At 40.5% G+C, this 12132-nt stretch overlaps 1 protein-coding gene across 1 annotated transcript; it reads right to left on the bottom strand.

Annotated features, from left to right (window-relative positions):
* Positions 1-2693: 2693 nt before the first annotated feature.
* On the bottom strand, positions 2694-11105 carry LOC135469309 (peptidyl-prolyl cis-trans isomerase FKBP4-like). Its single transcript, XM_064747930.1, has 8 exons — positions 10698-11105; positions 8505-8669; positions 8151-8249; positions 7617-7864; positions 7371-7454; positions 6847-7083; positions 6486-6668; positions 2694-3454 (listed from the first exon to the last, which is right to left on the bottom strand). Exons 1-8 carry the CDS (start codon positions 10960-10962, stop codon positions 3347-3349), a joined length of 1389 nt encoding a protein of 462 aa, XP_064604000.1. The 5' UTR covers positions 10963-11105; the 3' UTR covers positions 2694-3346.
* Between the last annotated feature and the right edge of the window lie 1027 nt (positions 11106-12132).

Raw genomic sequence — 12132 nt, 5'->3', positions numbered from 1 at the left:
GTCGTTACCCGTGCGTGTTTTTACCAGTTGTACTCCGGTCGTTACCAGTGCGTGTTTTTATCAGTTGTACTCCGGTCGTTACCAGTGCGTGTTTTTACCAGTTGTGCTCCGGTCGTTACCAGTGCGTGTTTTTATCAGTTGTACTCCGGTCGTTACCAGTGCGTGTTTTTATCAGTTGTACTCCGGTCGTTACCCGTGCGTGTTTTTACCAGTTGTACTCTGGTCGTTACCAGTGCGTGTTTTTACCAGTTGTATTCCTGTCGTTACCAGTGCGTGTTTTTACCAGTTGTACTCCAGTCGTCACCCGTGCGTCTTTGTGCCAGTTGTACTCCGGTCGTTACCAGTGCGCGTTTTTACCAGTTGTACTCCGGTCATTACCAGTGCATGCTTTTACCAGTTGTACTCCGGTCGTTACCAGTGCGTGTTTTTACCAGTTGTACTCTGGCCGTTACCCGTGCATGTTTTAACCAGTTGTACTCCGGTCGTTACCAGTTCATGCTTTTACCAGTTGTACGCCATTCGTTATGAATACGTGTATGCCGGTCAAGCTTAAAATCGCATGGTGGGGCCTCCGTGGCTCAGTTGGTTTGCGCTCTAGCGCAGCGTAATGACCCAGGAGTCTCTCACCAATGTGGTCGCTGTGAGTTCAAGTCCAGCTTATGCTGGCTTCGTTTCCGGCCCTATGTGGGAAGGTCTTTCAGCAACCTGCGGATGGTCGTGGGTTTCCCAGGGCTGTGCCTGTTTTCCACCCACCACAATACTGGCCGCCGTCGTATAAGTGAAATATTCGTAAGTACGGCGTAAAACAACAATCAAATAAATAAATAAATAAAATCGCATGGCCGTCAGGGACTGGGATTAACTGCGAACGACCAGTCGTGTGGAGTCGGTTGTACTCCAGTCGTTATAAATACGTGTAAGCCGGGCAATTTTAAACTTGCATGGCCATCAGCGACTGGGATAAACTGCGAGCGACTAGTCGAGTGGAGTAGAGTCGTCTTAATGGCTCGTGCATGACAAGCTTTACACACCCTATGTGACATAATTTATCATTCATAGTTTCGAAAGAGATAGCGTACCCTACTCCTGCTCAACGTTGTTTCGCTACGCCCCTTACCCTTAAACCTCACCTTTTCAAACTATGATATGCAAACGCTTTCCACTATTTTCTGAACGACGCTTTTCAGACATTCTGCTGACGATTGACGACATTCTACCACTGTTCCGTTGTTTCAAGTTCCCACCAGTTCTCACCAATCCACAAGAGACTTAGAAGAATGGCTTCCCACGCGTCCTTGTCAAAGGCGATGGTCTATCATAAATGTTACGTGTGTTATTAAGTTCTCTGCTGTTGCAGCCTCCAATGTTCACATCCATTCCACGGCAAGTCATTTCAGGAAACTTCACTGGTACATTGTCAGAGAGAAAAAAACGGTAACCCTCTTAAACATGCTGCAATTTGTTAAAATATTACAAACGTAAGATTTTGATGTTTCACACATATTATTTGATGGATATTATGGACACAATTTATTAAAATTTACGCACCATACGTGAAATAGTATTGCAACATGTTTCAAATTTAAGACAGGCTTTTCCCCACATTATTTAGTAGATATTAAAGACTTTTTGAAAAAAATTCTCTACCGAATTAACAACTACAAATTGTAACCCCTCAAATAGCACATTACTCACACTTGATGCCATACCAACATTTATTTTATTTATTTATTTGATTGGTGTTTTATGCCGTACTCAAGAACATTTCACTAATATGACGGCGACCAGCATTGTGGTGGGAGGAAATCGGACGGAGCCCGGGAAAAACCCCTGACTATCCGCAGGTTGCTGACAGGCCTTCCCACGTACGGCCGGAGAGGAAGCCGGCATGAGTTGGACTTGACCTCCGCGCGACCGCATTGGGGAGATGCTCCTGGGTCATTACGATCTGCTGAGCCCATACCAACATTGTACATTGCTTAAATGTTCATGAAGGTTAAATAATGTATTTGATATAATCAAGCATTACGTTTCAAACATAATGAACTTTGAATAACTGAGAATTTAAGAGGATTACCGTTTTTATCTTGCCCACCCAATGCCATGTTAACTACTATATAGAGTAAACAGTACATTTTCATATTCTGCCATCGTTACAACGTTTTTGATATCTTATGGCATATTCTCACGGTCATGGTTTCATGTAGGCGATATAATAAGGCCTACCAGAATCTTCATCTTCGATTCTGCATCACACAAATACTACCATAAACGTCCAACTTTAACCTGTTAAAACCGGATTTAGGTCAGATTCATGTAGCACGAAATCATGCTTCGCAACGAAATTTGTCCTCACTCCTAGGGAGAGTTCGTGTATCAGTTCTATTATACCTAGAAAATTCACGTTCAGAAGAGAGATGTCGCATTAAGACTTGTATCCTGGATTTTGCTTCTTATTACAAACAAAAAGCTATTAAATCGCTTTGATTGTCAAAAAAAAATGGAGTTTGCTACAGGCGGTATGGCTGACATTATCACTTCACTGTAAATTTAAAAAGGGTAAAAAAAGATGGTAACAACTTGAGCTTGACGTCAAAAAATGACCCAAGAGTCAAGATACACCTGCATTTAAAATGAAGAAAGCTCTATTTAAGACATCGAGTACTTGGACAAATCAAAAAGGCACATGTACATTTATGTATAGATTAAGCTAATTGTTTTAGTAGTTCCTTTTATTTTCATGATCACAACAAATGAATTATGAAGAGAAAACAAAACACGTGTACGTGGATAAAACGATATGGATATGACATTCTGGTCCATATTAAAGCTCAGGCAGCTTTTATCTATGCTATTTGAAAACAAAATGAATTTCTGATAATTACAATGAGGATGTAAGTGATGCGTACCAGAAGAAATCTCAACTGAGAAATGTTTCCTTGAGATTTACATACTCTCATCATACAGGACGATTGAAAAGTCGAATAAGATGCCTGCTAAATGTTTTCATTTCCATCAAAGAACTGTGCCATACTAGTTTTGTGAGTTCGAATGATTTGGCTGATACTCTATATACTCAGCATGTACATGTACACGAGAATTTTAGCTTGGCAAACCTATTTTTTGGCAAAAATATCTGTAAAGCAGCCAATACAGAGGGGTCAAAATTGCAGGTAAATGTCTCTTGACTTCATAGAACTCGGTAACCGCCAAATAGAGACAAATCACGCTAGTGAGACTATTCTGGATATCAATGACGTCGGTGGCAAGACTGTTCTAGATGTCAATGACGTCACTGGTGCGTCTGATGATTGTAGCATGTTCGTGGTGAGGAGGTACAGTCTGCTTAGTTCTCCATAGCTTCTCCATCCCCACTCCCCGCTGAGCCACTATCATGACCTTCTGATCGGCTTCTGCTATCTGTACCATTCACCTCATTTGTATTCAATTTTTCCTGAAGCAGAACAAGAAGAATGAAGAAACGGATTGCCCTGTGTTTGTTTAGGGTTTAAACAATGCTCAAACATTATTTTGGTCATATTACACCAAAATAATAACAAGTCAGTCTCCATGACAGAACCATAGCGCAGTGCTTTAGTAGGACTCCAGCATTAATATGTGAGGCAAAATTATAAAAAGAAAACAGTGCACATGTATATGTTGACAAAATGACATTAACATGACACTCTGACACTAAATAAAGTCCATACAGTGTTTTTCTTTGCTGTTTGAAAATAAAACGAATTTTTTGCTAATTATAGTGACAACATACACATAGGCGATGTGTGCTACCATGGCTATCAACAGATACACCAGTCCCACCAGTGCTTAGCAGTGGCATGACCCATAACACAACAATTCCTCCTAATAACAGACTAGTATTAGGGACATCATATATACAGTGCTGTCTCAATAAAGCATCCTGTACACTGACACCAGACCCAAAAGTACTTAGCAGTGGAATGACCCATAACACAGCAGTTCCTCCCAATAACAGACCAGTATCAGGGACATCATATATACAGTGCTGTCTCAATAAAGCATCCTGAACACTGACACCAGATCCAAAAGTACTTAACAGTGGAATGACCCATAACACAACAGTTCCTCCTAATAACAGACTAGTATCAGGTACATCATATATACAGTGCTGTCTCAATAAAGCATTCTGTACACTGACACCAGATCCAAAAGTACTTAGCTGTGGCATGACCCATAACACAACAGTTCCTCCCAATAACAGACTAGTATTAGGGACATCATATATACAGTGCTGTCTCAATAAAGCATCCTGTACACTGACACCAGATCCAAAAGTACTTAACAGTGGAATGACCTATAACACAACATTTCCTCCTAATAACAGACTAGTATCAGGTACATCATATCTACAGTGCTGTCTCAATAAAGCATCCTGTACACTGACACCAGATCCACCAGTACTTAGCCGTGGCATGACCTATAACACAACAGTTCCTCCCAATAACAGACTAGTATCAGGTACATCATATCTACAGTGCTGTCTCAATAAAGCATCCTGTACACTGACACCAGATCCAAAAGTACTTAGCTGTGGAATGACCCATAACACAACAGTTCCTCCCAATAACAGACTAGTATTAGGGACATCATATATACAGTGCTGTCTCAATAAAGCATCCTGTACACTGACACCAGATCCAAAAGTACTTAGCTGTGGAATGACCCATAACACAACAGTTCCTCCTAATAACAGATCAGTATCAGATACATCATATCTACAGTGCTGTCTCAATAAAACATCCTGTACACTGACACCAGATCCACCAGTACTTAGCCGTGGCATGACCCAAATACACATAACAGTGTCTCCTATAAATAACAGACTAGTCTCAGGGACGCCATATGTACAGTGCTGTCTCAATAAAGCATCCTGTACACTGACACCAGATCCACGAATACTCAGCAGTGGAGTGACCCATAACCCAACAGTTCCTCCTAATAACAGATCAGTATCAGGGACATCATATATACAGTGCTGTCTCAATAAAGCATCCTGTACACTGACACCAGGCCCAAAAGTACTTAACAGTGGAATGACCCATAACACAACAGTTCCTCCTAATAACAGACCAGTATCAGGTACATCATATCTACAGTGCTGTCTCAATAAAGCATCCTGTACACTGACACCAGATCCAAAAGTACTTAGCAGTGGAATGACCCATAACACAACAGTTCCTCCTAATAACAGACCAGTATCAGGTACATCATATCTACAGTGCTGTCTCAATAAAGCATCCTGTACACTGACACCAGATCCAAAAGTACTTAGCAGTGGAATGACCCATAACACAACAGTTCCTCCTAATAACAGATCATTATCATGTACATCATATCTACAGTGCTGTCTCAATAAAGCATCCTGTACACTGACACCAAATCCAAAAGTACTTAACAGTGGAATGACCTATAACACAACAGTTCCTCCCAATAACAGACCAGTATCAGGTACATCATATCTACAGTGCTGTCTCAATAAAGCATTCTGTACACTGACACCAGATCCAAAAGTACTTAGCAGTGGAACGTCCCATAACACAACAGTTCCTCCTAATAACAGACTAGTATCAGGTACATCATATCTACAGTGCTGTCTCAATAAAGCATCCTGTACACTGACACCAGATCCAAAAGTACTTAGCAGTGGAATGACCCATAACACAACAGTTCCTCCCAATAACAGGCTAGTATTAGGGACATCATATCTACAGTGCTGTCTCAATAAAGCATTCTGTACACTGACACCAGATCCAAAAGTACTTAGCAGTGGAATGACCCATAACACAACAGTTCCTCCTAATAACAGACTAGTATTAGGTACATCATATATACAGTGCTGTCTCAATAAAGCATCCTGTACACTGACACCAGATCCAAAAGTACTTAGCAGTGGAATGACCCATAACACAACAGTTCCTCCTAATAACAGACTAGTATTAGGGACATCATATATACAGTGCTGTCTCAATAAAGCATCCTGTACACTGACACCAGATCCAAAAGTACTTAGCAGTGGAATGACCCATAACACAACAGTTCCTCCTAATAACAGACTAGTATTAGGGACATCATATATACAGTGCTGTCTCAATAAAGCATCCTGTACACTGACACCAGATCCAAAAGTACTTAGCAGTGGAATGACCCATAACACAACAGTTCCTCCCAATAACAGACTAGTATTAGGGACATCATATATACAGTGCTGTCTCAATAAAGCATCCTGTAAACTGACACCAGATCCAAAAGTACTTAGCAGTGGAATGACCCATAACACAACAGTTCCTCCTAATAACAGACTAGTATCAGGTACATCATATCTACAGTGCTGTCTCAATAAAGCATCCTGTACATTGACACCAGATTCACCAGTACTTAGCAGTGGCACACATACACCAATGCTTAACAGTGGAATGACTTAGAAGGACTGCATGAATTCTAACCTCCTTTGCAGCCAGCTTGGTGAACATGCCAGCATAGAGTTTCTTCTCCTTGTCCCGGAACTGTTTGAGTTTCTGTGTGGCCAGACTGAGTTCCTTTCTGGCAGCTTTGTTGTTTGGGTCAATCTTCAACACTTCCCGGAAATCCTCTATAGCCGACTCATATTCATTTTGCTTCAGCCGTGCCTGGCATAAAAAAAACATATCAAAGCACGAAAATACAATAGTAAAATCACATATGCAGGCTCTGACGTGGGCCACATTTGAAAAAAATATGCTACAAATACTTATTTATGATTTTCAATAAGATTTTATGTATTTTCAGAGGGCCTGAGTTAGTATTCTGCTTGTGTATTAGACTCACCATTCCGCGCCGGAACAACCCTTTCTCATTCTTGGCATCTATCTCCAGGGCATTCTCACACTCTTTCTCTGCCTGCTGGTAATCCTGTAGCTTCAGCTGACACATAGCCAGGTTTAGGTGGGCCGCTAACAACAAGCTCTTGTGACGACTCGTTTCCTCACCCTCCAAAGCACTCTCTGTCTCTAAAAACTTCACTATTTTCTTGTAATAGTTGATGGCTTGCTTGTATTTACCTGCCTACAAATGGAACAATGCAATTCTAGATAACAAGACTGAAGTCTTATATCTATTATTTTTGTTTTAAATAAACATATATTCCTATACATTTTCATGGAAATGTTATGGAATCCAAAGATAATGAATTCTGCAAATAATGTACTGTATAATAGCAATACACTAGAATTTAACTTTCAGCTCTTGAAATCTACGTGATATGATGTATTAAAGGGATGGCCAGTGAAAATGAAAATGCCACACCAAGATATACAAACAATCCACGATACATATCAACAGAAAACACTGACCTTGAAGAAATCTGTTCCCTTTTGCTTCACAAGTTCTGACTGGTTGAGTTTTTCAGCTGTATCCATTTCCCAGGCTTCCTTTGCCTACAAGATGTTAAGACATACTTAAAGAGCTCCCACTTCTGCATATATCTAACACAATGCCAATAAAGACAATTATGTTATTATCAAGATTTAACATATTATAAAGTTTACAAAAATAGGCTTTTCACCATGAACAAACATTTAAAGTACATGTGTACTCACCTTCTCAAAATTTGTCATCTCTACTTCATACACAATGTCAGCATCAGGTGGAATGTTGAATTTCGCACTGCCCTCCTTGCCAAAGGCATGTTTTGATTTTATCCAGAGCTTGGAATGTTCTTTGTTCACAAATTTCTTCAAAGCCTGTTCAAGACCAGGGCATATGTCTAGTTCCTCTCCCTCTCCCAGAATAAACTGAACATTTCGATCGTCAAATATGGCATCATTGTACCTTCCAGTAATGTGAACTGAAATCAACAACAACCAATGCTTGTTAATAGTGGAGTGGACTAATGAATGAAGGGGGTGATTGTCACAGATTTGGTACAACTTCCAGCATGAATCATTAACATATCTTTTTTTTATCATCAAACAATCTTTCATAACAACATAAGACTCCACGAAACATTAACTATAATATGCACAAATCAGTCCTTGGCAACAAAAAAAGGTTTCTTTATTACAGATCTTCACACAAATGTCAGAGATGATGAATGAGCCTACTACAAATGAAGTCTCACACCGTTATCATACCATCAACTGTAGCCCCTTCATTGGGTGTCTTGTAGCCCTCCCCCTTTCTGATCACTCGTCTTGTCACTCCACCGTCTCGCTCTTCTGAGATATCTTCTCCTACAGGAATTAAGACATCTCCATTCAACAGATGATCAAGCAGAACTAGTCAGTGGGGACAAATACATAACAGTGCACAGGCACCTTTATTCCATTTAGACAAGCCTCTGTGTACCAGATATAGCACTTTCAGGTATCCTGTACTGGGAGACTGATTTACGTGACTTGAGTAATTAAATACATGCAAAGATATGTGTAGGTTAGGCTAAAAATACAATGTGCAGGAAACTGTAAAACATTAGAATTAAAATGTACCTTCCCATCTGAAGAGTTCCACCTCAAACACCAGTGTGGCATTTGGTCCAATCACTGGTCCTGATCCAGACTCTCCATAAGCATACTCTGGTTTGCATGTTAACAGAGCCAGTTCTCCCTTTTTCATGGATGCTACTCCGATATCCCAGGCTTTAATAACTGAACCTGAAAAAAATCACACAACAAACTCAGCCCTGCTTATAACAAATCATATATCTCTTAAAATACAGAATTGGAAAAAAACCACACCAAAAATTTGGTTTTAACTAGAATTTCAATTTTTATCTTTCAATCCCTACTAGGTGTCATCACCTGAAACACTATCAATGCTGTATTATTGGAATAGCCCATCAAGCAGTCCTTTACTAAAGATGGAGAAATAGAGATACGCTTGAATGGTTATTATAGTGTATTCTTTTGTATCGCTTTTAGGACAAGCACAGCTCACATGACACTTGTGAAAAATTTATCTAACATGGATGCATTTATTTATTTGATTTTTCTGAAGGCCATACTTAAGATTTTTTCACTTATACTGAAAGGCAAGCACCTCTAAACACTTGACCTAAGTCCGCCCCCAAACATGGCCGTAGATACGGCCAAACACACAATTTTGTGATCATTATCCCTGGTAATCAATTTCATTTACCAAATGATGGCCTCATTTTGATAATTTGCATGACGTCAAATACATGTACACATAAGCTGAATCACCATTTCAGCAGCCTTGCCAGTTAATGCCGTTTTGAGTCTGACAAGTGGCTCTCGCGAACTAACCCAGCTGACAGGCGTGATTTTGTGATTGCTAGATTGAATATACATGCATCTTGTATAGCTGGGTCTGTCAGCCCTGCAGCACCACAAGCATGTATCACATCTTTGAGCTGTGTTAGTTTGCAAGAGCTCCCACCTTATCCCACCAAAACATGTATCAACTCGCAAAACTAACGAAATGCTGAATTGCTATAATTCATAATTTTGCAGTAACGTCATAGCTGCTCTTAGCCGATCAATAGCACACTCTTTGGTCACGTGAGAAGAGTACTACATGTGAAAACAAATTAAATCTAACCCAGATGATACTGGCATTGAAGTAGCCCCAAAAGACTCCTTTTCTATTACTGGCCTAACATCGTTGGTGTCTCAGCGTTAGGCGATATTAATTTTGTACTCAACAAAGGTCCAGGCCGATTGTCTTTGTTATCAACCAAGTCTCACATAAATAAAAGACAGCAACTTAAAGGCCTGCTTTCCCCACCCACCGCACTGCCAACATGTGTCCCCACTCGCTTTAGAATAGACTTATTATAGGCATGAAAGCTTCCACAGCGCAGTCCACGGACACTGTCTCCATCTTCCCACTACTCCTCGATGAAGGAGGACATGGCAGTAGCTGCTTAAGAAGGCGGCAGTGACCAAGGCTTGTGTGCAGCGGAGGCCTTCATGGCTACATCTATTCTAATTCTGACGGGCGGGGCCTCCGTGGCTCAGTTGGTTAGCGTGTTAGCACAGCGTAATGACCCAGGAGTCTCTCACCAATGCGGTCGCTGTGAGTTCAAGTCCAGCTCATGCTGGCTTTCTCTCTGGCCGTATTTGGGAAGGTTTGGCAGCAACGTGCGGATGGTCATGGGTTTCCCCCAGGCTGTGCCCGGTTTCCACCCACCATAATGCTGGCCGCCGTTGTATAAGTGAAATATTCTTTACGGCGTAAAACACCAATCAAATAAATAAATAAATAAATAAATCTAATTCTGATGGGACACATGATGGCAGTGCAGTGGGTAGGCCTATTTTGTGCGAGAGTTGTTGGATAACAAAGATAGTTGCCCTTCCTTGACTACGAAATTAATACTGTTAGCAACAATAATCCAACGACAATAAGCCGTTATAAGAAAAGGAGTTGGGGTCTTTCTGGGCTAGCACTGAAGAAGATTATACCATAAAAAATTAAAATTATAGCTTTTGAGGAACAAATTATTTCTGGAAAAGTAATCAGAATGTGTCTAGCCTTCACATATGATTATGTCTGTGTCCTATAGTACTTTAATCTTTAGTAATCGGCAAAAATCAACCTTCTATTCTTTTGTTATTTTTCAAGTTCACGTTTGTGTAAGTTTTGAACAGGCCAACAACACTAGTAAACAGGTCTATTTCACCTTTCATTTAGGTGATTTTTCTGATAGTGATAATTACCCATGCCCAATTTAAAATCAAACAGTTCATTGCGGTCTCGACTGGAATCAAATTTCGTCCCATCAAGGAGAGTGCCAACGTAATGCACATAAACCGTGTCTCCTTTGCCTGGGGTTTCACTTCCTGTTCCTTCCCTCAAAATTTTTTTCAGCACGCCGCCGTCTTTGTTTGGTGTCAAGTCAATTCCGTTATCTTCCGTTGCTGTCGTAGTATCCGAGGCAACACTTTCGCTTTCCATTGCTGTCGCGATTTCGTCAGTGGCCATCAGTGCGTTATTATCAGGCTTCTTCCGTCTGTATTAAATGCGTCTGCAAGCTGTCTGGTCCACACTGCCAAAAGCCAGTCTGCGTAGTGACTCTTTTACCGGTTAAAACCTATCTAACAAACACGAGGGGATGTTTGGAAATTTCTGGTAATTCCGCAGGAGATTTCTTGTACAAGGGAACTAACTCTGTGGAATTGCCTCCCTTGTCGAACACTTCTTCCGGATCTTTTTGTTTCAAGATAAAATTTTGATGGAGCAAATGCTCACGTAATAAAAATACTCTTGCAGTACGTGGTCCTCTTTGATAAAGAACTGAGTAGGATGTGTATTTTTTACAAGACATACACTACCGGTATATCACATGTAAACTGAAGGGCTCGGCTCATAAGCCTTCTCATCCCCTTTCTTGACCGAACCTCCATCATCCTCTCTAAAATCATTTCCGAATTTGTTTTGACTTGTTTCGGTAACTTCTCATTGTTTTATTACTATTGTTACCACCTGCAGAATTATGTGAGCCCTCGAAGTAAAGCGTATTTAGGTACATCTGTAGGTCGCGTCTATTGGGTTACTGTACGGGATATTACAAGCCGACACATGGTGCCATTCGTAGGTCTACACATCATTCATATATTTTTTCTTAGGCCTGCATTTTTTCCGGTGGGCTATTAATAATACATCTGCGGCATTTATGTATGGGTTTTCGTGCGTATATGGGTTTTCCTTGCACGTTAAAATAAATATATATTACGTCAGGTTATATTATCCAATTACAGTATATAGCCTCTGTATTTACAGATATCAACTGAATGGTGGTTTAACGAAATGTTCTTCGTATTTCTTTCTATTTTCAAAACAAGAAATTTTCACATACACGATGGTTGTCTGACGAACTTTTCCACCCGTGACGTAGGCCTACAGATCGTATCTCACGCCATATTAATGGAAGACAAGATTTCACCACGCAACAAGGATCGACACTAAAAGGCGGAGAAAATTACGGCTAAAATACCAACGCGCAAACCCCAAGAAAGAATCATACACATATGCTTCTGATACAGAAACCACCAACTGAAAGTCTACCAACAGCTCTTAACACTCTTGGTAATACATCAAAAAATTCTCTATATGGTTACAGCCAGTCCAACAGTCAACATGTATCATCCGTAT

Source organism: Liolophura sinensis, chromosome 6 (assembly GCF_032854445.1).
Source record: "Liolophura sinensis isolate JHLJ2023 chromosome 6, CUHK_Ljap_v2, whole genome shotgun sequence".
NCBI lineage: Eukaryota > Metazoa > Mollusca > Polyplacophora > Chitonida > Chitonidae > Liolophura > Liolophura sinensis.
The sequence above is the reverse complement of the archived record's forward strand: the minus strand, read 5'-3'. Positions and strand labels throughout refer to the sequence as shown.

Coding starts and splice junctions, on each gene's coding strand:
- LOC135469309 (XM_064747930.1), bottom strand. CDS start 10,962: ATGGCCACTGACGAAATCGCGACAGCAATGGAAAGCGAAAGTGTTGCC. Junction 8,670..10,697: donor TGATTTTAAATTGGGCATGG/GTAATTATCACT, acceptor GATTTTTTTCAG/GTTCAGTTATTAAAGCCTGG. Junction 6,669..6,846: donor GGTTGTTCCGGCGCGGAATG/GTGAGTCTAATA, acceptor TTTTTATGCCAG/GCACGGCTGAAGCAAAATGA.